Raw genomic sequence first — 24400 nt, forward strand, 5'->3', positions numbered from 1 at the left:
TCCAGGGAATGTTAGAACAAATCACTAATGCTCGAAGTCGAGTTAATTAAAAGATAAAGGCAGTAACATAACATTTAAATCGAGAATAAATCGATATTCTCCAATTTGCCAATTAATCATGTCGAAGTTTTTGAAAATTCTTGTATTAATCAGATAGAGCGCCATTTGCTCACATTAGCTTTGAGTCATGTTTAAATTAAGGCAGACTCCATGTCTTAAGTACATACTACATGAGAACTACTTATCGCGACGAATCGATATATAGACTTGTCTCTGTGCCCATCAACCTGTTCGTTCGCATGAACATCGAAGGCTTTTAAGCCAGAGACATAAGCGGTTTTGTTGATCACTGGAGAGATTTATTTAAAAGAGTGCTCGTGAATGCTTCATTGGTCCCTTTTTATTTCTTCTTCCAGATGATTTTTATGGGCAAGTAATATTCTTCCCCAATCATTGTTTTTTGGCTAATATTATAAAATACTTTGAAGGATCGCTCTTCGAAATACAAGTAGGATCAGAAAAAGTGTATTTAAAAATAACATCAAAGTAACATAGAACCCTAAAGGCTACTACTATTTGACGCTCTGCTTCAACAACTTCCCAGCACACAGTTGGGCCTATCCGGCCTTGTTGTGGACTTTGCTGGAGCCAGTCTACGCGAAAGACTGCTATCGCGACAGAAAGAGTCCACAAAAATCTGTCCATCGCTGCAACGTTGAAGCAGCGGATAAATGATGATTGTGTCGTTGATGTTTTGCTTCACCGTTGCCTTACAAACGTAGTAGATGTTCGGGTTCGTAGGCCAGGCTGCAATATGGCCTACATAAGGGCATTCGAACTGCTTTTGTGTGCATGCAGCACTCTGTGGAGACACAGAGCATTGTCCTGTGCTCGCATCAAAGGCCTTGCTTACGTCACAATTGGCGATGACACATGTCAAGGTTGAGCCCTCATAGTAACACAAATAATACCGTTGACAGTCATAGGGATCCGGAAAAATGCCCGGCAAATTGCTCTTGAAATTATCAGCTGTGGCTAAGGGATGGCAAGGGCCCAAGTCCTTGGAGCAAACACCCAGACGCGCATTGCAATAGTAACCGTTTTTCACATCACACGACACCAATGGAATTCCGAACCAGCCATTGGAATTTTTTACACAAAGCGACATCAGCTCACACGTTTCGCAGAGAGGACCCGGACTTTGTCGTCTAAGGCAGGAATTTGCCGCTGAATCAAGTCGAGATGTGCGTGATTTGCAATTCTTCATCTCATATACCGTCTGATTCAGTGGAATCCCCATAGGATTATTCCTGTGTATGGTTGTGGTCCGACAGCTGCTGAGGAACAGCAGCACCAGAATTGGAACTATGCGGAGCAGCTCGATTGTTAACATACTTAAACTGTTGGATAAGGTAAGCATAGCTAGGCGCTTATATAACGATTGATAGGGTAGTTGTGCGGCAAGTTGTGATACCAAAAATACCGAGTTAATTAAAAGATAAAAGCTCTAAGTAATTTAATTACACTTTAGACTTTAATCAAAAGTGTGAGTAATACTTCCACGAAATCAGTTGAAAATGAAGAGTTCATTGTCTTTGGTGCCAGTGTACGGCATCTGGTTTGTTAGCTGAATACGTGTAATTGGGCGCAGCATTGATTTGAATGTACAGTGCTAGTGGATAAACTTTTAATTGCATCCTTTTCACGTCATCGTCCTTTTACACAGGTATGTGGCCGATGCTGGCGCCCGCAGCATACTCGTTTACGACATTACAGGCAACAAATCGTATCGCATAGTGCTGCCGAAGGCGACAGCCCCCACCAACGATGTCCTGTATGTGGCGCTGACAGCCAAACAGGACGGCACTTCTACACTTTTCTTCAGCTACCTGAGCTCGCCTCGCCTCTATTCGATTAAGGGCGAGTATTTGCGCGTGGGCCAGGGTGCTGGGTCCATTATAGATGTGGGTCCCAAGCCGTATGGCAAGCAGACAGTGTTGTTGGGCGCAGATGGCGGCACTTCGCTGTTCTTCCGCTACAAGGGCGAGAACGACATCTATCTGTGGGACTCGGAGACATGCTTCAAGGCCTCAAACTTGCAGGAGGTGCAGCGTGGGGGCGACTGTCGCCTCTCCACGCAAGTTCTGCCCGGACACAAGCGATTCATGTGGGCACTGGAGAGTAACTTCCATGATTTCATATCGGATAGAACGGGCTGCAATGGTGCCTCTATAGTCTTACATCCCGTGGTAAAGGAATGCGATGATTAATTCCATAATTGCTGCTCTTTATTAGCTCTAAGTTGTTTTTGTTATTGTACAAAATTAAATGTAAACTTTCAACAAATTCCCGACTAAACTACAACTAAATGCCATGCTGCATCATAGAATTTTGGTCATGTCCTGGACCATGCCGACGACAGTGCAGATTCGTGATTCCCTCATTGACGCTGTCATATGCTTCTAGGGAAGAGCATCATTAGAAGTGGGACTCTACTGATAAGCTTATTTGCTCTCATGTTTCAATTAAGACTGTTGAATGAACCTGTGATTTCCAGCCACTTATATAGCAGTCGATAAGGGATTTCCAGGGAATGTTAGAAAAAATCACTAATGCACGAAGTCGAGTTAATTAAAAGATAAAGGCAGCCACACAACGTTTAATTCGAAAAGGGAGGGCAGAAGTTGTTTCAAAATACTTGTACGAATTCGAATTAAGGACATGTATGGTATGAGAACTACTTATCGTCCGTCTACCCATTTGCCCGTCCGTTCGTATGAACATCGAGAGCTTTTGAGCCATACAGATATAAGTTCTGCCCAGATATACCAGAGTTCCGTGGGCACTGGAGAGTAATTTCCATAATTTCTTTTTAGCTCGAGCATCCTGTGGTGCGGGAATGCGATGATTAATTCCAAGAGGGCTCGTGAATTCGTTGTTGCTGCTCTTTATTAGCTCTAAGTTGTTTTTGCGCTTGTACAAAATAGAATGTAACCTTTTAACAAGTTCCCGACTTACAACTATATGAACTAGGATCATAAATCGTACCCGTCGCACAAGTGCCGTGCTGCATGACAGCATTTTTGCCTTCGCAAGAATAATAGCGACTACAGTTGGTCATGTCCTGGACCATGCCGAAGCCAGTGCAGACAGAGAGAGAAGGGCCTGTTTCGGAGCCGACATCGCCACACGTGATGGCATCATTGACGCTGTCATATGCTCCATGGCGGCAGAGCATGGATCTGTTATCATAGTAACTGCCTTCGGGGCAGGACTGATATGTAAGCTCGTTCTTAGAGCAATAGTAGTATCCCTTTGTGTCATTGGCCGGATAGAGCATGCCATTCGTGCAGCTTTGTGTCTGATTTTCGGCATGAACCAGAGGCGGAACGATTACTTTGTGGGTTTCCCTGGACTTGGTCAGCAAATAATTAGCACCAGACGTCTGTGGGACACAGCTGTGGTTATTAAACACATAGCCCGACTGACATTGCAGCATCAGCGGATAGTAGACATCCTGACTGCCCTGTGAATCCTTCTGACACACATAGTAGTAGCTGGGATCAGCAGCCCAGGCACCCGTCTGGCCCACACTGTTGCAGGTGTACTGCTTCGTCGTGCACTGTTCACTCTCCCGAGGCAAACTGCAGCTTTGCGCGAGCAGGGAATAGCCAGCCCCGTTCGTACACTGCTGAGGGGTATCCACGTTTCTCTCGTCACACACGTGGTAGCTGCGACAATCGTAGGGATCCGGAAATATGCCAGGTAGCTGGCAGTAGAACTTGCCACGAACCGGCACCTGGCATTGCTGTTGCCACGTACATCCAATGGCTCCCTCATCATTGCAAAAGAAGCCACGTGCCGCATCGCACTCGGTCATGCTCACGGTTTGCCACTGTCCGTCAACATTGGCGCAGAATCCTAAAGTTGCGCAGTCAACGCAAATGAAACCACCTTTACGCACATCCTGGCAAGGATTCGTTACAAGTTCCACGGAGTCGATACCGTTGCTAAACTGAACGCTATTGCAGCTACAGCTGCTCAGGAAGAGCAGCACTAGAAGCGGAACTCTAGTAATGAACCTATTTGCCCTCATGCTTGAGTTAAGACTGTTGAATGAACCTGTTATTGCCAGCCGCTTATATAGCAGTCGATAAGGGATTTCGATTTCCAGGGAATGTTAGAACAAATCACTAATGCTCGAAGTCGAGTTAATTAAAAGATAAAGGCAGTAACATAACATTTAAATCGAGAATAAATCGATATTCTCCAATTTGCCAATTAATCATGTCGAAGTTTTTGAAAATTCTTGTATTAATCAGATAGAGCGCCATTTGCTCACATTAGCTTTGAGTCATGTTTAAATTAAGGCAGACTCCATGTCTTAAGTACATACTACATGAGAACTACTTATCGCGACGAATCGATATATAGACTTGTCTCTGTGCCCATCAACCTGTTCGTTCGCATGAACATCGAAGGCTTTTAAGCCAGAGACATAAGCGGTTTTGTTGATCACTGGAGAGATTTATTTAAAAGAGTGCTCGTGAATGCTTCATTGGTCCCTTTTTATTTCTTCTTCCAGATGATTTTTATGGGCAAGTAATATTCTTCCCCAATCATTGTTTTTTGGCTAATATTATAAAATACTTTGAAGGATCGCTCTTCGAAATACAAGTAGGATCAGAAAAAGTGTATTTAAAAATAACATCAAAGTAACATAGAACCCTAAAGGCTACTACTATTTGACGCTCTGCTTCAACAACTTCCCAGCACACAGTTGGGCCTATCCGGCCTTGTTGTGGACTTTGCTGGAGCCAGTCTACGCGAAAGACTGCTATCGCGACAGAAAGAGTCCACAAAAATCTGTCCATCGCTGCAACGTTGAAGCAGCGGATAAATGATGATTGTGTCGTTGATGTTTTGCTTCACCGTTGCCTTACAAACGTAGTAGATGTTCGGGTTCGTAGGCCAGGCTGCAATATGGCCTACATAAGGGCATTCGAACTGCTTTTGTGTGCATGCAGCACTCTGTGGAGACACAGAGCATTGTCCTGTGCTCGCATCAAAGGCCTTGCTTACGTCACAATTGGCGATGACACATGTCAAGGTTGAGCCCTCATAGTAACACAAATAATACCGTTGACAGTCATAGGGATCCGGAAAAATGCCCGGCAAATTGCTCTTGAAATTATCAGCTGTGGCTAAGGGATGGCAAGGGCCCAAGTCCTTGGAGCAAACACCCAGACGCGCATTGCAATAGTAACCGTTTTTCACATCACACGACACCAATGGAATTCCGAACCAGCCATTGGAATTTTTTACACAAAGCGACATCAGCTCACACGTTTCGCAGAGAGGACCCGGACTTTGTCGTCTAAGGCAGGAATTTGCCGCTGAATCAAGTCGAGATGTGCGTGATTTGCAATTCTTCATCTCATATACCGTCTGATTCAGTGGAATCCCCATGGGATTATTCCTGTGTATGGTTGTGGTCCGACAGCTGCTGAGGAACAGCAGCACCAGAATTGGAACTATGCGGAGCAGCTCGATTGTTAACATACTTAAACTGTTGGATAAGGTAAGCATAGCTAGGCGCTTATATAACGATTGATAGGGTAGTTGTGCGGCAAGTTGTGATACCAAAAATACCGAGTTAATTAAAAGATAAAAGCTCTAAGTAATTTAATTACACTTTAGACTTTAATCAAAAGTGTGAGTAATACTTCCACGAAATCAGTTGAAAATGAAGAGCTCAATTCTCACAGATTACAAATCAAGAAAACAAATATAACTATTCATAACGCCTCCAACACCTGAGCCAACTAAAAAGCTACTAATAAACCTTTACTGTTTTAAATTAATGTTCAAAGAAATTCTCAAAACCACTGTTTAAATATTAGCTTTAATGTTGTCAAATATTAGAGTTACATTTTTGCAAAAACACCATTAAACTAAGAGTACGTATAAAAAATTCCCTAAATAGTTATTTATAGCACTTTCGTCATTGTAGAAAAGTTGATATGTATATTTCACTTTCATGATAGCACACAACAACTTCTTAAACGTTATAGATATACTTTTTCTACTTGCTGATCAACAAGCTCCCAGCACACAAGACGATGATTCGGGCTTGTAAAAGGTTCCAGAAGGACACTCTATATGTTTGACGGTCATGTTCACGGCAGAGCAGTAATAGTATTTGCGGCAATTATCGCCGTCAGCCATGAGGCCGACATGCTCGCAACGCTCTGGGATAACTGCAAAGGCGTTATCATTTGGATCCATATCGGAGTCGTCGGGCAGCATTGTGGGCATTATTGGGTTCAGCAGAGTGTTTTGAGTAGGAAATAGATTGTTGCTGCCTCGACAGACAAACTGCTCAAAAACTTCTCCATCGGCGCACCGATGCAGTGAAGGGTACAGGATCATACTGTCGTTCATGTTCTGATTCACGGTTGATTTGCAAACATAGAAGATGTTCGGGTTGGTAGGCCAGGGTGCCACGTAGCCCCCATAAGGGCAGTCATATTGCTTTTGGATACAAGTTGAGCTCTGTAGGCTTAAGGTGCATTGACCTGAGCGTGTATCGAACGCCTTCCCATTAGCACAATCGACGGCTGCAGCCACTAGCGTCTCGGCCACAAAATAGCACATGTGGTATTTCTGGCAGTCATATGGATCCGGAAATATGCCCTGTGAAGTGCACTGGAAATTCCCCTCGATGCCAAAGGGATGACATGGACCGGTGGCGTTGGAGCAGGCACCCAGTTGCGAATTGCAATAATAGCCATTCTGCGCGTCACATATCTCCACAGGAATGTTGACCCAGCCACTGGAGTGGCGCACACAAGTGGCCAACAGATCGCAGGACTCGCAAATGGGACCTGGACTCTGCCGGCCTTCGCAGAGATTTGCTTCGCGTGGCTGAATGAAACGTGAGGCGGCGGCTGCGAAGGCGAGCACGTTTAGCAAACACTACAAATATTGAATCGCACTTATCATTTAATGAACCAAGAAGGAACTTTCGAAATTTACCAGTAACAGGCGCCAGGACATCTTGTTTAATGAAATATTGAAGTGAGGAACCAAGTTTTGCGGTATCCGCTTTGTCTCAAATGAATTTTGTTGCTTTATATGGACACGTCCGACTGCTGCAAGGCACTTTAACTGTCTGACTAGATAGCGCGTCTGGAGCAGGTAATACATAAAAGTTTCTACGCCCAACAACCAAAATATATGACAAAAAGAAAAATCTAGTCTAAGATATGGCCCTGGATGGATGCCTGCCTGTCTTTCTATCAATAAGAAAAGTACCCATACATGTATGTGCTTGTGTGTGTGTGTTTGTGTGTGTGTGCTATCAAGTTTCGAAAGTCAGAAGTTGTGCAAAGTACAAGTGTAGCAGCATCGGGCACAGCCGCAGCGATAAATTACAACAACTATTGCTACAGATGCCGTAATGGTGAGTAAAACATCAATATTTACACATAAGCTATCTCGTGTGACGAATTCTAACGGTAATTAATGGATGTGCGTGTGTAAACAAACGAAGCATACTATTTGCCAATATCCAAAGACTTAATTGAGTAAACAACGCAATCAGCTTTTAACTTGATTTACCACTTAAGTGTGTGTATGTATGTGTGTACCCTTTGACTAACCATATATTTGTCTTCGGTTCAATTAAATACCACAAAAGAAATACAAACAAGTGCACATTCAAATTGGAGCAACGTTTGTGGCAGTTGACTGTTTTTAAAAATACATATTTCGCGCCTAACCGCAGGTGCGGCCAACTTGCTTTAAAAGCCCAGAAACTAAACAGCTGCTCGATAGAAGAAACAGCTGTTGTCCTGACCACAGTACTCGATGCCAACGAGCAGACGATACGTAAACGAAAACTTAAGCTTTATGTACGCAGCATATTACGTTTTAAATTTGTTTAGTAAACTAAAACACACAGATAAATTAATAACATGGATTTTGTACACGAATCGGTAGCACTAGGAGTAGATCTGCTCATTCTGGGACTGTGCGTGCGTGAATATGTGAATCTGAAGCGGACCGCAGTCGTGCTCAAGGCAAGTACCCGCTGCTGATTCCTCTGCATTGGTAACGTAATATTCAACTGGTTTTATTTTCGCACAGTCGGCGCCACAATACAATATAGATGCAGAATTGAAGACTATTGTAGAGAAACAACGGGACAAGAAAATACCCTATGCAGTTATTCGGGGTACTGTCACGCCAATTGGCGTGCCACTGCGTAGTGCCCTCGTGCCCAGCGTCAGTGGCGTACTTCAAGTAGTCAAGCTGAATGAGCATCGCATAACACGCGGCTTTGCCGGCTTCTGGACAGAGCACCATAAGCTGATACATGAATCGGCCAATGACATGCCCTTCGAATTGCGCAATCAGGACTATGCCGTCGAAATAGTCGATGCGCTGAGCGCTGCCGTGCTAGACACTGATGTGGTTTACGACAACTACGAGCCCTCATCGCTGTCGTTTTTCGATCACGTCTTTGGCTTCTTTACGGGCGTGCGACAGAAGGGTCTGCAAACCACAGAACAAGTGCTGCGTGATGGCAGTTTTATAACGGCCATTGGCGAACTGGAAGTAGATGGTCAGAGTCTACGCATGCAGCCCTCGAAAACTGGGCCGCTATTCCTTACCACTGCCACAAAATCGACGCTAATCAAGCGCTTTGAAGATGCCAAATCGTCATTACTGTACGTGAATACTCCTTAATTTTACACTGCATTACTAACGGGAATATAAATATTTATCTATATCCATTCAGATTTAAAATCGTTGTCTGCAGCACTGTATCCGTAATTATAATGGGTCTTATAGCTCGCAAACTCTATCGCAAGAAGAAACAATTGCGTGAGGAAGCAAAAATTCGCAATCGACTAGATACGGAGAGAAGGGAGAGACGCGCTCGAAATCGCCCACACGTCTTGTCACAAGATCAATTGTGCGTTGTCTGCTCTACGAATCCTAAGGAGGTAGGCTTGTAAAATATACAATTATTTGATTGAACCAACTAATTTCGAATGTTCCAGATAATATTGCTGCCTTGTGGACATGTGTGTCTCTGCGAGGACTGCGCCACAAAAATCGAGGTAACATGCCCTGTTTGTCGAGCCAAAATCGAATCTAAAGCAGCTGCCTTTATCGCATAAAAGCAAATCAAGAAATTATCTGACGATTGAGAGCACGTTGGTGTACCTGTGTATATATTTATTAAATCATTTCGTGTGTTTACATTTCTAGTATTTATTAGTATTTCTTAGCACCCATTATGCAACGGTATTCGCGTTGATTTTCCAACATCTTTAAAAAGACCTGAAACTTGCGATTGTGGTACTCGATTGTGTTTGGATTTGGCTTCAAAAGTTGTCCCGTGCCACCCATTGCCTTAGAAGCGCTCTGTTAAAGTAAAACATGTCAGATTACATATCTAAACACTCTGTAACCACTTGCCTCCAGACTATCATAATGTTTAGAGGCCGCAGCGCCTAAAGCCGCGGCGCCCACCAGCACCATTTCCTCTTCGTTGGGTATGAGAGCGGGCAAGTTGCATATGTCAGCATGGCATTGCACATAGAGCGGATTTTTGGCCAGACCACCACAAAAGAGCAATGTTTGGAATGCTGCTCTTTGGTGCTCATACAAGTTTTCAATTATATGCCGAGTGCCGTACTGTAAAGTAGAGTTTTAGGACGCAGAAAGGATGGCAGATCTTTTTTTATACTTGCCGCAAGAGCTTGTGTAAAGGCCAAATAACTAATGGCCAGAGATTCGAAGCCGCGTGTCATGTCCAATCCCGTGATCTGGAAAGATATATTAATACGGTCGATATAGCCCACTTAAAATATACATATACACTCACCATGCCGCGTAATGTCGGGTCAGCAATGGGTGAACGATTGCCGTGCAAATCTGGCCAAACATGAATATCTTCGGTTAGATGGCAAACCTCGCTTAGACCACGAGCAGCCGCAATGTCGGGTAGTGTTTCGTTGAGACGCTGGTAAATATATCTTTTAAAAAAATAGACCATTAGAACAAAAATATGATAATATAACAAAGTAACGGCTTTTCGAAATATGTATGTATCTGCTGAGCAACCAACCACCTACTATAACAAAATATACATACAAGTATATTGAATAAACTCTAATCACTTGAAAATGTATCTTAAAATTACTATGTGAAGATCTATCTTACTAAGTATGATGTATAGCTTCAAGCATACTTACTTATCACCACCAATCTCCTTCTTGAGGGCAGCGTAACACTGATGCGATTTTAGCACATGATCGAGTAGATGTCCGGCTATGCTCTGACCGCCCTCGTTTAAATAGTACCCCGGTATAATGGCATCCTGATACGGACCCCACACACCCTTGGCAAAACAGGCAGCCCGCGTGATGCTCATATGGCAGGTGGAGGTGCCCGCTATTAGGGCCATTTTGCCCTGGACATCATCGACGGCGTTACTGTTGCCCGTCTCTCCACGACAGCCAAACATGCCCAGAGCGCCGGCATGGGCGTCAATTAAGGATGTGCTCACCACTATACCGACATTTAAGCCCAACTCCTCAGCTGCGCGTGCCGACAAACCATTGCCCACAGGCTGGCCCGGAGGCTGCACATCGCTCCCAATAGCCTCGAACTGATTCCGCGTCAACTCCTCCAAGTCGGCAGCCCGTAAATATTCCGCATTCCAGCTTTGAGCCTCCGCATCGTAGTTCCATTTGCAAACCACAGAGCAGAGAGAGCGTGTGTCCACGTCTGTTGCACGCCAGGTTAGAAAATCCGGCAGATCAAAGGCCCGCCAGAGGCTCTCGAAAGTCGTTGTCAGATTGCGCTTTAGCCACAATAATTTTGGAATCTCCATTTCCAAAGACACCTGACCACCCACATATTTAAGCAAGGGATGCTTAGATGCATTTATCTGCTTTGTCTCCAGTTCGGCACGATGATCCATCCACAGAATGATGTTTTGCTCAGCTTTGCCCGTCTTGCTGACCGTCAGGGGCTGACCATTGGTGCCAAGAACCACCAGTGAGCACGTTGCATCAAATCCAATGCCCTTCACTCGCGACTTGTCGATGCCGCCGACCACATTCTATAAAAATATTATTGCCGGTCTTAATCTAATCTTAAGCCTATTCGACCGTATCAGAGTTGGAGGTTATCGGTGCTGTGCACCGACGTGCTTTCATTAAAACCTCATAAAGCTGTAATTATTACCTTGACTACTTTGCAAACCGCTTGCCAAATGTTTTCGCTGGATTGTTCGTAATAATCCGGCTCTGGCGTCCATGTCTTAATCTCCTGCACCGCCTGTTTCTCCACTTTACCATCCGCTGAAACCAGAGCGGCTCGGGCACTGCCGGTGCCCACATCTACACCCACAAAGTACACCTTCTCAGACATTCTGTCGCCGTCTATACCTTTGCCCTTGCCCGTACACTTTCGCGGTCAATTAGAGGTGCTGCAAGCGGCCGGATCTGAAGAGAGAACATAAAGCGTCGAGCATTGAACGACGACTGATAAGAAATTTAAAACACGATCGCCGCAATCTGTGACAATGTGAGAATGTGTGTGTGCGTACCGGTTTTCAACATTACTCGTATAATGGGACGGACGGTTAGATGGTGAGTTTGTTGATCATGGCAGCTGGAAGTGTATCTGTAATTAGAGCAATAAGTCATGCATTTAAAGGTATGTGCTTAAATATGGATAATAAATCAGTTATGAATTTTGGCAGACGTTTTAAAACCTGAATTTTTACATACATATACAATTTTTGTAAAAGCATACCTGACTCTTAATTTAAAATATGCCAAATACCTGCGACTTTTTTACTGTAAAACCCACTCTGTGCAACGCTCTTTGTCAATCCAGTTTCAGCGTTTTTTTTTTTCTCCAATTACTAATTTAACAAACAAACACCTATTTCTGCATAGTACGTACATTATTCGAGATATATGGCCATTCATTATTTACTTTAATATCACCTTATTGATATATCCAACGAACTAATATGAATTCTTTTATAAATAGATAGATTTATATATTTAAAATTAAGAGATTTACATATTCAGAGCTCCACGATTATGTATTCAGGTCAAGGTAGCACTGATATGATTTCGGAATCTTGCGTTTAAATACTTCTGCATATTCATATTGGCATTATCAGTGCGATCAAGCAACAGAGGAGGGAATAAAACCAATGTCGTATTAGCTATGTAAAATGTTGTTCTTAAGTATTTCCCGGTACATTTCAAAGTCATGCGGTGTCTTCAGTTTGTAACTGGTTTGTTTGATGATCTTGTCTATTACGGTATATTGCTAAGCTACCATATTATTAACTTAAAATAATTTACTCAACGTTCTTTTCAACTTCTAAGGCCAAAGCCTTGCCTCTTGGTTGAAGCTTTTAATGATTTGAACATATAATTGGAAAGACGATGAAAATAATATTAGTACTCCTATTAGCTGGTTACGATGAGAAATGAATAGCTAATTATAAAAATATCCTTGTAAGTGTTTTTTTATAAATCAGTTAAAAGTGTTCACACTTTAAATGTTAAATGTATCAGTAACGGGCAATACTGGTGCTGTCAGATTAATATTTCACAACCATCTGGCAACGCCGTCAGAAATTCAACAGCTGTGAGTCCACGCCGCTTTAAATTTGTTTTCAATGGTACGAATTAAAAATCGGTAAGTTCAATATAAGAATATAGAACCACTAGGGCAGAGTATATTTGAATATTTAACAATTTAGATATATAGCCGTGCAAATCGTGCCGTACACGCCCACGCAAACCCTACGGTTTAGCGACCAAACGCTAACCAAATGTCTGCTCCAAAACGTGAAGAAGTACTACGGAGTGTATGGTTTGGGATTGCTGGAACACGGATTTCGTGTGAAATATTGCAATGAGCGGACAAAAATTGCCATTATACGTTGTTTGCATCGTGGCCAGCACTTTGTGTCCAGTATGTTGCCACTTATAACGCTTGTGAGTAGAGAGTTGAATCCTTTGAGTAGACCTTTTTTAAGATACACACCCAAACAGATAGGCGAGGTACGTGCCAAGTTTCGAACTCTTTATACCGGAGCAACCATCATTCAATGCAATAAATTCATTATTAAACACCAACGACAGTTCCTAGATCGCATGATGGGACAGATAGAATCAGCAAAGGAACGGCAAGATATATTTAAACGCGTCATGGAATTTGATTTAGATAGATAAAATGAATTTTTGATATATTGGAATTTTATTTTTAAAACTATACCACATACTTATGCTTCTTATAGAAATTGTTCTTTTCATTTGACTAAGTTTATGGTATTTCTTTTTGTTCTGCCTCTATTTCAACGATTTAAGTTAAACTTCAATGAGGAATCTACGGCTTGGTGAGCGTGCGATTCGTACACTAAGTTGCTTGAATTTATGCCTCAAATCGGTAAATGTTAGTTTATTTCTCTTGCTATACACACTCAAATAGATTCCCAAAACAACAACCAAACCGGACCAGAGGTATCTGCGAAAAATTCAAATATATAGTCACAAGAGCAACCGAGAAAATTTGAGCTAAAGTGTACTTACTGCATTGTAAAGGGTTTGGTGAAGAATAAGAACGATATGGCTATCGTGACAGCCTTCCGTGCAGTAGTTACTGTGGCCGCCACAGGAGCTCCACTGCTGCGCACTAACGCCAATACAAACTGCATGCCCAAGTAGCCGGAGAGACTGAACAGGAATCCATAGCCGAAACTCTGCAAAGGATGCTGTAAGAAATAATCGTAATGTTTTTTTAATGCGTCAAGTTTCTCCCTTTAATTTAGTCACCTCTATGCAGAACGCAAAGCCGCTGAAAAAGTTACCGGTAATCAGCATTATCACAAGTAGATACACAAATCCCAACCCATAGGAATAGAATACTACTTCGCTACTGGGCGCCTTAAATTCGCGCATGGCTTTCTCCTGCACATTGCCGATAACTGCATCACACAGCAAAGCACCAGAGATCATTGCCACGCCCAAAGGATTAAAGTTAGGCGTTAACTGAGAATCTGAAAGCAAAGAAACCGTTAACAATTTTAAAGTGTACTTTAAGATAAACTTGTTACCTGCTAATGTGAACCAGGCGAGTCCAATACACATAGCACCTGCAGCTGCAAAATCTAAAGGTCCATAACGCTTTCCTTGAATGAGTATACTGCCGACTAGCACGGGAATAAGCTTGCAGCATTTGAAGATGACTTGAGTGGGGTAGTTAAGATAGCCAAGACTAGAATTGGATAGTCCCATAGTCCCAAGTGTGAGTCCGGCCAGCACGAAGTACGTCCGCATTGGTATACAACGTGGTGCTGGCTCACTATTCCATTTGCCACCGGACGCTCTATAAGCCTCTAGACGATGCTCCACCAAGCCAAAGCAAATGTAATAGCCAAACTGCACCAATGTAAGGAACCAGCCGTAGGGCTTAAAGCCCTCCACTGTGAAAATCAGCTCCTGCAGATAGCCATAGATTATGTACAATATAAAGACGCCGGCGCAGCTGAGGAGGAATTGAGTTGTTCGATTGTAGTATGTTAATTCAAAACAAAGGATTCTCAGTTCTGGTGGGGACTCGGTGGAGGAGGACTTGCGCTGTTGTAAGCCACTCTGAGAGCCTTTGTTGTTGTTATTTGTGCTTCCCACGTGTCCATTGACGTTGATAACGTTATTTCCTGTCTGACTGTTGTCCATTGTGTGAGCGGGTCCGTTGTTCTTGATAAATGAAGAGATGCGAGTGTGTGTATTTACAGTAAGTATCCGTTAAATGGCGAAGTGCTAAATTTCAATTTCCATTTATATGCAAAAATAAGAAATTAAAAACGATTTTTAAAAATGTATGTGTAAATAATGCTCTGACTAATTTACAACGTAAAGAGAAAGATGAGCATCCGCTCATTAATGAAGAATTTTCGGCTGACCTAGTTTAGCTAGACGGGTATCTTATAAGAGTTTTCAAATTCAGCTATGAACATTGTATTAAGGATATAGTTTGTATCCTTGTATCGCAGGTTTCCTGCAGCTCTACATCTGCACTGGGATTTGCTATGTAGATTACAATATTGACAAAGTATATGTCAAACAACATTTTTAAAACAAACGACGAAAGTTCTGATAAATTTTTGGTTAAAGTGTGCCTTAATTGCACCCGATAGCTATTAGTGGGTCAAGAAGGCAAGCTTTTTATCTTATCATAAGCAATGTACGTATAGGCAATAAAATTGTTTTTGGTACATTCAAAGCTATCTTTCGTGATTAGATACTTACATGTTTTAGTGTTGCTTTCGTAAATTACTAATCATTACAAATTTTGCTTATGCTCATTCATGAATTTAATTTTAATTAGGCGATATCTACTGTATTACAACTATATTTGTTCGACAAATCACTGCCACGCCGTTTGATCTGTTTTTAAGTTGCGGTGGAGTAGTTACGCTTATAGTGGCGCATCGTATTCATTATCATTAGCTACGTCATGTCACTGATAAAACTAATTGATTGTACAGTCTACAATTTGTTCGTTAATTTGTTCTTTTGTTTTTTTTTTGTTTTGAGCTTCCTGCAAATCCCACCCCCCGTCCCGACAATCGATTTATTTTACAGGGACTGGAAAAGTATCGATAAATACTTTGTAGTGTCAGCTCTAAATATGGCGTCGGGTCATAGTAAGAAGCAGAAACTGAAAATTTCTGAGCGGCTGTCTATATAGAAGTGTTGAATTATTTGTTTAATAGTTATGAATTAAGCATACTTATATGGAAGTAAAGTTTGAAAAATAAGTAAAAATGGATGTACAACCACCAAGAGGTAAAGCATTATTGCAAGGCATTACGAGTCAAGGAAATTATCATGCAGACCGAACGCACGCTGAACACACACATTTAGACCAATAAAAGCGGTGCTGCGATGTTCTAACTCAAACCATTGCATACCTTTATTTGCGTTTTCCAGATGCAAATTTACGCAATATAATTGACAAACTGGCTGAATTTGTTGCACGCAATGGGCCGGAATTCGAAGCTATAACCAAACAAAAGCAACAAGGCAATCCCAAATTTGACTTTCTATATGGTGGCGAATTTGCTACCTATTATCAGTATCGGGTGGCCGCCGAGCAAGCCAGTAAGTAAAATGAGTCCCCCATTATGCGTAATGCGTCATGCAAATAAAATTTACTTGGCAGTGCTTAAGCAGCAGGGCATCGTTATTGGGACGCAAATGCCAACCGGTGCAGCCGCCCTTTATCATCAGCAACAGCAGTCGCCCATGCAGCAGCAACCGCCATCCCACTATACCCAAGCTACGCAACAGCCGCAGCAGCAGCAACAATCACCAAATGTACATGAGAACACGCAATATAACATGCAAACGCCGCAACAACAACAGGCACCGCAGCACTTATGGCCCACCAATTCAGGGCCCCCATTAAGCACACAGGCGTCGAATGGCACGGCACTAGCCATGAATTTGAGTGCACAAGTGGAAGCTATAAGCATGCAACAAACTACTCTGCGTGAACAAATTAAACAATCGGAGGCAAATCTGTCGGCACAGCATACGGTAATTACATCTATTAAAGATTTCATTTTGTTCACAGGTGTATTCTATATTCATATATGTATTTTAACCGGAACCTTTGAGAGATTAGAGCAGCACTTATTTATGAAGGACAAACGACTTATGAGAATATCAACTAACAATCTCAATTTGAAGTAGAATAAAGTACCAGTTCAATTTCACACTTTTAGAAATAATTACTTACATAATACTGAGAAACACAGCTCTAAGTTTCTGTACCACCTTCAACGGTTTAAGTATTCTCCGCCTCAATTACCTTACGCGTTGGTCTTAACTGATTAACATTCACTCGACCTCCTTATTTGCTGACTTTAAAACATCCATAAAGTATTTCAACTGAATTTAAATTGGATATGCATCCAATAAGCTGAGATTTCGTGGAAATTTACTAAAAAGTTGATTTCTTCAATTTTGAAATAGGTTGAATATCTTTCCTTAAAATAATAAACAATTTTATTATTTTTTAAGGCACACATTCCAAAATTCCCAAAATATTAAGCTGAGCATAATAACAAATTATGAATGAAACCAAATCTTCGTAATAATTATGGTATGGTATTGGTTTCTTATGTCATCAAAGAGCTACTTGAATGTATACCCACTGAACTGTTTCATAATTTATTGGAGCGTTCCCGATTCAGATTATTAATCATGAGTGATGTAATTTTAAGGAATATATTCAAAAACTCTTCTTTCACATCAGCCTTTTATTGCCGCCTCAGATACTTTACATGTCGAACTTTTGATTTGCATTTTAGGAAAATCGTGCCATATATAGATAAAGGACTGCAATTTCACTAGAAATACGCTTACTGATTTTGACTATAAATCCATGCCTAAGAATCGTTTACAGAGATCGTTTAGCCCCTCAGTTAAAAAGTTGTGAAATACAAAATCAAAAAAAGTAGTAACAAATCATTTGTTCACGCTAGGTTCGGAATGGAATTAAAAATAGGATCCATGACAAAGTGTATTTTTCTCTTCAAACAACATTCGTAAGAAACTTGAATACCCCGTTTGTGAGATTCAAATTACCTTCCGCTGTCTATACTTGCTTCTTGGAAACTCACTTGGTCGCTGATGTTTTAAATATATGATATTTTAAACAAAAACATCATGTTTGCAAATGGCTCTTTCCCTGTTCTAACCCCTTACATGCTTTTGGCCTCCCTTCTGTTAAGTGTTCCTTCTTCGTAAATATGAATTTCTTTCAGCTGTACAAATTTTCTCTCACATTTTTATTTTGTTTAAGCTATTGAAATAACAATTTTACAATGCTACATTAAATTTTTGCTTTATTGTATATTTTTTGAAACATAAAACCAAAAAAAATCCAAACCACTCTTCATACCAACTGACAAAAAAAAAAAATGTGTTAAACAAAAACCCAAAACAAAACAAATTGTTTGAAACGATTGTCGCAACGGTTCTTTATTGTCGCATTTGATTAAAAAAAAAACTGAAAAACTCAAAACACAACTCTCTCTGTGCGCCTAAAACCAAACCAACGAAAATCGAACTAAAAACCGCACCAACCACCAAAATGAACCTTTAGGCGCTGATGACGCAAAAGACGAAACAAATCGAAGAGGCGATGGCGACGGCACAATCGGCCCAAATGGAACAGTTGGCCACTGAACAGAGCATCGTACTACGAGACTTCGACGCCGTGCTTCAGCCAATCATCGAGTCCTGTACCAAGGATAGCATCTCAGCAGGTAAATATAATAGCAAGTCGAGCAGCTCGCATGAGTTGCTTGCTTTTATTTTATTCCTCTACATGTCATAGTTTTTTATTTTGATTTGATTAAAGACTTTAGAAATTTAACTTTTGCTCTAGACAATGTACACTCAATAAATACTCAAAATTACAATTGAATTAAAATATAAGAGAGACATTAAAATCTAACCAAAGTATATATTTCATATTTATCATAATTTTAGTTATACAAATTTATTTATTATTGCCAAGATACAAAATGAGTAACCCGTTTGATATTGCAATTTTAGGCAAGAACTGGATTTTACAGCATTCAACCGACAACGCAAAAATCAATGTCGTTTTACAATATCTTTTAAAAAAGTATGCCTCAGTTTATATAATTAATGATCATTCAACATTTATTAATATATAACATTGTGTTTCTTTCCTTCGACGAGTGAATATCGAGAAAGTGAGAGACAGAGAAAAAAACGCACAGGAAGAGCGAGCACAAAATGATTCGTTGCGAATGATTTGATGATTTGTTGATTCGAGAACCCACTGTGCACTGAATACCTCGTTATGAATGATGCGTTTTGATTCGTTCTTGAAAGATGCACATTGTCTTCCAAATTATTTGGGCTGAACACATTATTTAGAGTAGCAAGCATTCCAGCGTTAGGTTTTTTGTAGGACAGTTAAATTTAACACACATTCACAAAACAATAACAGCAACAACATGAATTATTTGATCAGACATACACACACACATACACAACAATTAACACACAACCACACACACGACAAATTTTTGGCAAATGTTGTTGTGCGTACAGAAAACTAGAAAAATATGTTTTTTGTTTGTTAATTTATTTTTAGGGCTTTGGTCAATGGTTCAACGTTTCAGCAAAAATTGCATCTTATATATTTAGTTAATGATATACTCCATCATTGGTAAGTTCGCACAAAAAATGCACAACACATAAACGACAATAAAGACAATAACAACTAAGTACCAAAGTATGGTATGCTTACAAGTAATTCAATGGCGAATACTTACAAGTAGATATAATTTAAAGCTCAGTACATCCTGTAAAACTTTGTTGCTTAGTTTTTCTTGTACACGGACAGCACCTGGGGTTGGGTCGTGAGACGCACTACCGAACCCTTTTGACTCGCAAGCACAGAAGACACGTAGGCTCCCCTTTTTCTTAAGCGCAACGATCTATTTACAGCATGCGAAAAAACATCACCGATTTGAAAAACAGTCTCGAGAATGTCGTTATTCCGATGTTCTGCAGCGCAGATCTGAGTAAGTATTTCAAAATTGTATGAACAAACATCAGATTAACCATAATATCATATATTCATTCATAGTTGCGACCAACGATCAACGCCAGAAGCTCACAAAACTGCTTTCGCTGTGGGAGTCCAAAGCCAAATTCTTTGATGCGTGCGTCATTTCAAAATTACAGGCGCCAGACTCTTCCATGCAGGAGTACAAGACCAATCTGCAGAATACACATCACGAAATTGTGACCAAGTATACGCAGACAACAAAGGCAACTCTCGACAAGTGAGTATTTGTGAAATATTAAAATAAAACTGTTCAATAGGGCACCCATTTAAAAGTTTTAGCGCATGTTGAGATACTATTATTTTGTCTTAAGGGTTATCTTAACAAATTATACATTTTCCAGCTACCAAAAACAACATCAAATCTTCATGCAACATGCCAAACAACAAATTGCTCAGCTCGAACAGCAGAAGCAACAACTCGAAAAGCAAATGTTGGTGGCACAATCGGCACAACAACAGCAGCAACCGCCGCCGACAACACCTCAAAAGTCCATACCTGCGCTCATGTCCCAACGCATTATCATGCCAGGAGCCGAGAACGAACACGTAAACGCGCCAACACCCCAGCACGATCATGGACAAGCTGCCAACAATGTGTACGCGGCCAATGCCTATCAGCAGCAGCAGCCGCAACAACAGCAGCAGCAACAGCAACCCAATCACTACATGGACCCTAGAGGGCCAAACTTTTTCATTCCGGATATGTCAAAGCCACCACCTGGCTTCCAAACGCCAATGCATCCGGGCATGCAGCAGCCGCAACAACAATTGCCTCCACAGTATGGGCAAATGCCACTTAATAATATGCCGCCTGGTCAAGTATCAGGCGAACCCACAGTTGATTTGGCCATTTTGAACGCGGCTATACAGCGCGTACATCAATTACAACAGCAGCAACAGCAACATATTGTAGATGATGGCCATCCAGCTCAGCAACAACAGCCACAACAACTGGTCGATCTGCAGCAGAAACAACCACCTCTCTCCGATGGTGACAATAGTTTAGAGTCTCCGGCACCAGTGATTCCTGAAGAGCCACAAATACCCACGGCTCCATACTACGATTTGCCTGCAGGTCTAATGGTGCCGCTCATTCGGCTAGAAGACTACAATTATAAATCGTTGGATCCGACGGAAATTCGACTGCCAGCTCCGACGCCCCAGAACGAACGCCTAACCAATGCATTGAATGCATTCTATGCCGCGCCATCCCACGATCATCCGCGCGATAAGTGAGTGTCCAACAACCACAGTAGCTAAGGTCAAACTAATTTTCACAAACTATTCCTTAATATCATTGCAGCGAGGGCTGGGAAAAACTTGGTCTCTATGAGTACTACAAAGTTAAAAATGCAGCGCGGAAGCAGAAGGAAGAGGATGTCAAGAATGGCACCAGAGAGAAGTCCCGCTCACCGAGTCCAATTGTGTTGGAGAAGCCTAAACCCAAGAAGCCTAATAAACGCTGTTATCGGTGTGTATAAAAAGCACCAATCAGCGACTTTTATATTCTACATAATATTTAATCGTTTTTTGGCAGTTCCAAGAGCCGCAGTCGTTCGCGTTCACACACGCCCCCTAGGCGCTCACGTACCAGATCCCGATCCCCAGAAGGCACGCCTCCTTCGCAACGGAGTCGCGGAGGCGGAAACAGTAATAGCAGTAGTAAGAGCAGAAATCGCTCGCCACGCCATGAACGTGATCAATCCAATAATAGTCGCGATAATCGAGCTGAACGCAATAGTAGTAGCAACATTAGCCTCAACAATAGCGGCAGTAACAACAACAATGGCAATGGCAACAATAATAGTTCAAGACGCGTGGAACGAGATCGTTCACCAACTCCACCCAGTTTCTTGTAAGTAAATATTCAGTTTTCCAAATTTTTGAAATACACTTGTACTGCGTACACATAAAAGGCATAATCTAGCGCCTCTAGCTCTTATAGTCTGTGAGATGTTGGTGATCATACGGACGAACAGACTGACACTGCTAAGTCGTTGCACAAACCTTATATACTCTTGTACCTTCCATAGTAAAGGTATACTATGGCTAAAGGCTACTTATTATTTGTGATATTTTAATAAAACAGTAGTTTGATTTGATAAGGTGTGTATATATATTTATTGTCATTTCAGTGGTAGTAGTTTTGCCAAACCCAATGAATTCATCGAGGAATCCAACAAGGGCCATCAAATGCTTATGAAAATGGGCTGGGGTGGCACTGGCACCGGTTTGGGCTCCAAAAATCAAGGTATTGATGCACCCATATCGGGTGGAGAGGTGCGCGACCGTCGGGATATGTATAAGGTATGCTCCTAACAAATTTCAAGATTAACATCTAACGATTTACTCATACACTTTTTTTATATCTATTGGATAGGGTGTGGGAAACAATTTGAATGATCCGTTCGAGAGCTTCCGGAAGAATAAGGGTGCTGCCTTCGTGCATCGTATGCGCGCGAGAGATGATAAAAGTTAAGAGCCTTATTCCCTCCCACACAGGAGGTGCTACCGCATTTTTCAATTTTTTTTTGCTAGCAAGAAGAAATTAAATTTTATAAAAACAAACTGAAAAACTTTATTGATTGAATTATTTCCGTCACGCCGTTACATTGAATGACGTTTGAGCTGCTCTTGCATTAACCTTCTCCAGGACCTGAAGCAATCCCTTGCCCGGTCCACACTCGAAGGTTCGTGGAAAGTCGACGCCCTGCTTGCGTTCGTAGAGCTCGTGCAGAGTCTGCTCCCATTTGACGGAACGTACAATCTGTTTTGGCAGCTGCTTAAGGATATGCGTGGCATGTTTGTAGGGCTTGCCATCGACATTGGAGTAAACGCGTATAATGGGATCCTGCAGGTATATGCGCTTTAAGGCCTTGGCAAAGGGTTCTACAGCGCTCTCCATAAGTGGGGTGTGGAAGGCGCCACTGACAGCCAAGCGCTTCATGCGCCGTATCTTAAGTGCCTTGGCGTTCTTCTCCAGAAACTCCAGGGCCTCGACGTGGCCGGCAATGACCTTGCAATGGGGATACATGTAGTTAGCAATGCCGCAGTAGGGCGACTCCACGCCACGATCCATGCACCATTGCTGCGCCTTCGCACAGGCTGCACTCAGATTCGTGTCCGGTCCATACAACGTCATAGCCATTGCGCCCGGCGCCTGATCACAAGCAGCTTGCATGGCTGTGGCCCGTACCTGCACTAATCGCAGTGCCTTATCGAATGGTAAGGCACCTGCAAAAACCAGGGCTGTAATCTCTCCCAGACTGAAGCCCGCCGTGGCCACACAACTCTCAATGGCCTTGGGTCGCTCCTCTCGTAGCTGCTCCAGTGCAGCTAGAGAAGAGACCATCACCGCCAGCTGCGCATATTCGGTGCGATTAAGCTTCTCACGCGGTCCCTCCAGACAAATTTTGAGCAAATCATATTGGAGCACCTCGTTAGCGAGCTCGAAAATGCGACGTGCGCCCGGAAAACGCAGCAGATCCTTTGCCATGCCCACATATTGAGTGCCCTGACCGGGAAAGAGTACAACGCTTGTCTCCTTCGGATCGATAAGGGGCCGCGTTCTCTCGTTTGATGGCTCTGCGAGATCATTCAGTAATTGCTGGCGTTTTTGTTTTTCTGCATCCGCATCTGTAGCGGTGTTTTCTGGTACTGCCTGTTGTTTGCTGCACAAGCGACTCCAACTCCATTTTCCTAACAATGTCTTTTCGTGTCTTATATGACGCAGTGCAAACATTATAATATATATAATTTATTCCTAATTATTTAACAACTTTGGTAACAAAAAAAAACAACGCACCGCCGGCTGCACGTTCAAAACAGCTGTCCAGCTTTAAAATGTATGCTGCAGAGTGCGCTTCTGCGAGCGCCACCTGACGGACAACGAATTGTGGTGAGACATTTTTCAAATGAAAAACACATTTTAACGTTTCTGTGAATTTATGCTCCTAAAATTGCTTAGCTATGACGTAGCGGATTTGCGTCAATTTCTTAAAAATTGATTTCACAACTCTAAAATTACTAAGCAACTAAAGAGGAGAAGTGAAGAAGAAAGCCTGGAATTTCCGGTCGTTAGCCTTTAATGGTGCATTTCCATTTAATAGGAATGGAAAAAGGGCGAACGACATTCCATGGCATTTTTATGTTGTTCGTGCTGTTATTTCTAATTCGTGCCGCCCTTTTGATCAAAGTTAAAGTTTTTTGAACCCCATCGACATGAAATACGAAGCCGGCATACCACAATAAATGGAAGAAACGGCAAATTTTGCAAAAAAGTACAGTGGTTCAGCAAACAAATTGTTCGCCAAAATAAACGACTTGAATATGAAAAAAGTTGAGGTCTTACATACTTATGTAAAGATCAAAAGATTGTTCTTTGTTAAAAAAAAGAGGAAAAATTTATTTATTTCACTTTTGAACTCTACTTACTAAATACAATGTGATGAAATGATTGAAATTTTCTAAGCTTTTGGGCAACGTAAATTACAATTACACATCTGTACTAACACTGAATTACAAATTTGAATACATTTGTACATATGTACGTATTTTATTATTGAAGAATGCATGCATTTTCGTTAGAAAAAGGTACGCCAAATGGTTGTGCAATTAGCAACTTATAACTTATCAATATTACTTAATTGGAGCCCATGTCCATTAT

At 41.8% G+C, this 24400-nt stretch overlaps 11 protein-coding genes across 16 annotated transcripts; 4 read left to right on the plus strand and 7 right to left on the minus strand.

The window, feature by feature from the left end:
• Nucleotides 1–589: 589 nt before the first annotated feature.
• On the minus strand, nt 590–1393 carry LOC115632667. The gene has a single exon (XM_030529901.1). It carries the CDS (start codon nt 1391–1393, stop codon nt 590–592), a length of 804 nt encoding a protein of 267 aa, XP_030385761.1.
• Nucleotides 1394–1577: 184 nt separating this feature from the next.
• Nucleotides 1578–2270, plus strand: LOC115632668. Its single transcript, XM_030529902.1, has 2 exons — nt 1578–1618; nt 1727–2270. The coding sequence occupies exons 1-2, from the start codon at nt 1578–1580 to the stop codon at nt 2268–2270; spliced, it is 585 nt and encodes a 194-aa protein (XP_030385762.1).
• A 728-nt stretch (nt 2271–2998) lies between these two features.
• LOC115632669 lies at nt 2999–4096 on the minus strand. The gene has a single exon (XM_030529903.1). It carries the CDS (start codon nt 4094–4096, stop codon nt 2999–3001), a length of 1098 nt encoding a protein of 365 aa, XP_030385763.1.
• Nucleotides 4097–4758: 662 nt separating this feature from the next.
• Nucleotides 4759–5562, minus strand: LOC115632670. The gene has a single exon (XM_030529904.1). It carries the CDS (start codon nt 5560–5562, stop codon nt 4759–4761), a length of 804 nt encoding a protein of 267 aa, XP_030385764.1.
• Nucleotides 5563–6096: 534 nt separating this feature from the next.
• On the minus strand, nt 6097–7059 carry LOC115632672. The gene is made up of 2 exons (XM_030529906.1): nt 7039–7059; nt 6097–6978 (listed from the first exon to the last, which is right to left on the minus strand). Exons 1-2 carry the CDS (start codon nt 7057–7059, stop codon nt 6097–6099), a joined length of 903 nt encoding a protein of 300 aa, XP_030385766.1.
• An 875-nt stretch (nt 7060–7934) lies between these two features.
• LOC115632191 (mitochondrial E3 ubiquitin protein ligase 1) lies at nt 7935–9273 on the plus strand. The gene is made up of 4 exons (XM_030529235.1): nt 7935–8084; nt 8152–8735; nt 8807–9014; nt 9072–9273. The coding sequence occupies exons 1-4, from the start codon at nt 7980–7982 to the stop codon at nt 9189–9191; spliced, it is 1017 nt and encodes a 338-aa protein (XP_030385095.1). The 5' UTR covers nt 7935–7979; the 3' UTR covers nt 9192–9273.
• Nucleotides 9229–11784, minus strand: LOC115632190 (FGGY carbohydrate kinase domain-containing protein). The gene is made up of 7 exons (XM_030529234.1): nt 11633–11784; nt 11269–11528; nt 10272–11143; nt 9902–10052; nt 9768–9842; nt 9493–9711; nt 9229–9438 (listed from the first exon to the last, which is right to left on the minus strand). The coding sequence occupies exons 2-7, from the start codon at nt 11452–11454 to the stop codon at nt 9289–9291; spliced, it is 1653 nt and encodes a 550-aa protein (XP_030385094.1). The 5' UTR covers nt 11455–11528; nt 11633–11784; the 3' UTR covers nt 9229–9288.
• Nucleotides 11785–12624: 840 nt separating this feature from the next.
• LOC115632261 (ribonuclease P/MRP protein subunit POP5) lies at nt 12625–13348 on the plus strand. Of its 2 annotated transcripts, none has more exons than XM_030529336.1 (3): nt 12625–12747; nt 12812–13049; nt 13107–13348. In XM_030529336.1, the coding sequence occupies exons 1-3, from the start codon at nt 12728–12730 to the stop codon at nt 13284–13286; spliced, it is 438 nt and encodes a 145-aa protein (XP_030385196.1). In that variant the 5' UTR covers nt 12625–12727; the 3' UTR covers nt 13287–13348. The 2 variants fall into 2 exon arrangements, with proteins under 2 accessions (XP_030385196.1, XP_030385197.1); XM_030529337.1 differs by having other exon boundaries at nt 13111–13343.
• LOC115632260 (adenosine 3'-phospho 5'-phosphosulfate transporter 2) lies at nt 13269–15676 on the minus strand. 3 transcript variants are annotated; one of them, XM_030529334.1, is made up of 5 exons: nt 15363–15676; nt 14168–14810; nt 13887–14110; nt 13644–13825; nt 13269–13578 (listed from the first exon to the last, which is right to left on the minus strand). In XM_030529334.1, the coding sequence occupies exons 2-5, from the start codon at nt 14787–14789 to the stop codon at nt 13422–13424; spliced, it is 1185 nt and encodes a 394-aa protein (XP_030385194.1). In that variant the 5' UTR covers nt 14790–14810; nt 15363–15676; the 3' UTR covers nt 13269–13421. The 3 variants fall into 3 exon arrangements, with proteins under 3 accessions (XP_030385194.1, XP_030385192.1, XP_030385193.1); XM_030529332.1 differs by having other exon boundaries at nt 14168–14873; XM_030529333.1 differs by lacking the exon at nt 15363–15676 and adding an exon at nt 15017–15123 and having other exon boundaries at nt 14168–14873.
• A 101-nt stretch (nt 15677–15777) lies between these two features.
• Nucleotides 15778–22310, plus strand: LOC115632344 (calcium homeostasis endoplasmic reticulum protein). Of its 3 annotated transcripts, XM_030529450.1 has the most exons (13): nt 15778–15902; nt 16047–16217; nt 16279–16655; nt 18229–18391; nt 18684–18756; nt 19255–19329; nt 19611–19687; nt 19753–19951; nt 20076–20966; nt 21038–21205; nt 21272–21589; nt 21870–22041; nt 22115–22310. In XM_030529450.1, exons 1-13 carry the CDS (start codon nt 15881–15883, stop codon nt 22211–22213), a joined length of 2805 nt encoding a protein of 934 aa, XP_030385310.1. In that variant the 5' UTR covers nt 15778–15880; the 3' UTR covers nt 22214–22310. The 3 variants fall into 3 exon arrangements, 1 of the variants encoding a protein (XP_030385310.1); XR_003996282.1 differs by lacking the exons at nt 18684–18756; nt 20076–20966; nt 21038–21205; ... (1 more) ...; nt 21870–22041; nt 22115–22310 and having other exon boundaries at nt 19753–19813; XR_003996283.1 differs by lacking the exons at nt 18229–18391; nt 18684–18756; nt 20076–20966; ... (2 more) ...; nt 21870–22041; nt 22115–22310 and having other exon boundaries at nt 19753–19813.
• On the minus strand, nt 22288–23533 carry LOC115632345 (probable malonyl-CoA-acyl carrier protein transacylase, mitochondrial). The gene has a single exon (XM_030529451.1). It carries the CDS (start codon nt 23474–23476, stop codon nt 22334–22336), a length of 1143 nt encoding a protein of 380 aa, XP_030385311.1. The 5' UTR covers nt 23477–23533; the 3' UTR covers nt 22288–22333.
• Nucleotides 23534–24400: the final 867 nt, after the last annotated feature.

Source organism: Scaptodrosophila lebanonensis, unplaced genomic scaffold, assembly GCF_003285725.1.
Source record: "Scaptodrosophila lebanonensis strain 11010-0011.00,11010-0021.00 unplaced genomic scaffold, SlebRS2 tig00001415-arrow-pilon, whole genome shotgun sequence".
Lineage (NCBI taxonomy): Eukaryota > Metazoa > Arthropoda > Insecta > Diptera > Drosophilidae > Scaptodrosophila > Scaptodrosophila lebanonensis.

Coding starts and splice junctions, on each gene's coding strand:
- LOC115632672 (XM_030529906.1), bottom strand. CDS start 7,059: ATGTCCTGGCGCCTGTTACTG. Junction 6,979..7,038: donor TGTCCTGGCGCCTGTTACTG/GTAAATTTCGAA, acceptor CAATATTTGTAG/TGTTTGCTAAACGTGCTCGC.
- LOC115632261 (XM_030529336.1), top strand. CDS start 12,728: ATGGTACGAATTAAAAATCG. Junction 12,748..12,811: donor ATGGTACGAATTAAAAATCG/GTAAGTTCAATA, acceptor TTAACAATTTAG/ATATATAGCCGTGCAAATCG. Junction 13,050..13,106: donor TGTTGCCACTTATAACGCTT/GTGAGTAGAGAG, acceptor ACACCCAAACAG/ATAGGCGAGGTACGTGCCAA.
- LOC115632345 (XM_030529451.1), bottom strand. CDS start 23,476: ATGTTTGCACTGCGTCATATAAGACACGAAAAGACATTGTTAGGAAAA.
- LOC115632260 (XM_030529334.1), bottom strand. CDS start 14,789: ATGGACAACAGTCAGACAGGAAATAACGTTATCAACGTCAATGGACAC. Junction 14,111..14,167: donor CGCCTGGTTCACATTAGCAG/GTAACAAGTTTA, acceptor CTTTGCTTTCAG/ATTCTCAGTTAACGCCTAAC. Junction 13,579..13,643: donor ACCAAACCCTTTACAATGCA/GTAAGTACACTT, acceptor AATTTTTCGCAG/ATACCTCTGGTCCGGTTTGG.
- LOC115632344 (XM_030529450.1), top strand. CDS start 15,881: ATGGATGTACAACCACCAAGAG. Junction 16,656..18,228: donor ATCTGTCGGCACAGCATACG/GTAATTACATCT, acceptor ATGAACCTTTAG/GCGCTGATGACGCAAAAGAC. Junction 21,206..21,271: donor CCTAATAAACGCTGTTATCG/GTGTGTATAAAA, acceptor GTTTTTTGGCAG/TTCCAAGAGCCGCAGTCGTT.
- LOC115632191 (XM_030529235.1), top strand. CDS start 7,980: ATGGATTTTGTACACGAATCGGTAGCACTAGGAGTAGATCTGCTCATT. Junction 8,736..8,806: donor GATGCCAAATCGTCATTACT/GTACGTGAATAC, acceptor ATATCCATTCAG/ATTTAAAATCGTTGTCTGCA. Junction 9,015..9,071: donor GCTCTACGAATCCTAAGGAG/GTAGGCTTGTAA, acceptor CGAATGTTCCAG/ATAATATTGCTGCCTTGTGG.
- LOC115632668 (XM_030529902.1), top strand. CDS start 1,578: ATGAAGAGTTCATTGTCTTTGGTGCCAGTGTACGGCATCTG. Junction 1,619..1,726: donor GTGCCAGTGTACGGCATCTG/GTTTGTTAGCTG, acceptor CCTTTTACACAG/GTATGTGGCCGATGCTGGCG.
- LOC115632667 (XM_030529901.1), bottom strand. CDS start 1,393: ATGTTAACAATCGAGCTGCTCCGCATAGTTCCAATTCTGGTGCTGCTG.
- LOC115632670 (XM_030529904.1), bottom strand. CDS start 5,562: ATGTTAACAATCGAGCTGCTCCGCATAGTTCCAATTCTGGTGCTGCTG.
- LOC115632190 (XM_030529234.1), bottom strand. CDS start 11,454: ATGTCTGAGAAGGTGTACTTTGTGGGTGTAGATGTGGGCACCGGCAGT. Junction 11,144..11,268: donor CGGTTTGCAAAGTAGTCAAG/GTAATAATTACA, acceptor ATATTTTTATAG/AATGTGGTCGGCGGCATCGA. Junction 9,843..9,901: donor ACCCGACATTACGCGGCATG/GTGAGTGTATAT, acceptor ATATCTTTCCAG/ATCACGGGATTGGACATGAC.
- LOC115632669 (XM_030529903.1), bottom strand. CDS start 4,096: ATGAGGGCAAATAGGTTCATTACTAGAGTTCCGCTTCTAGTGCTGCTC.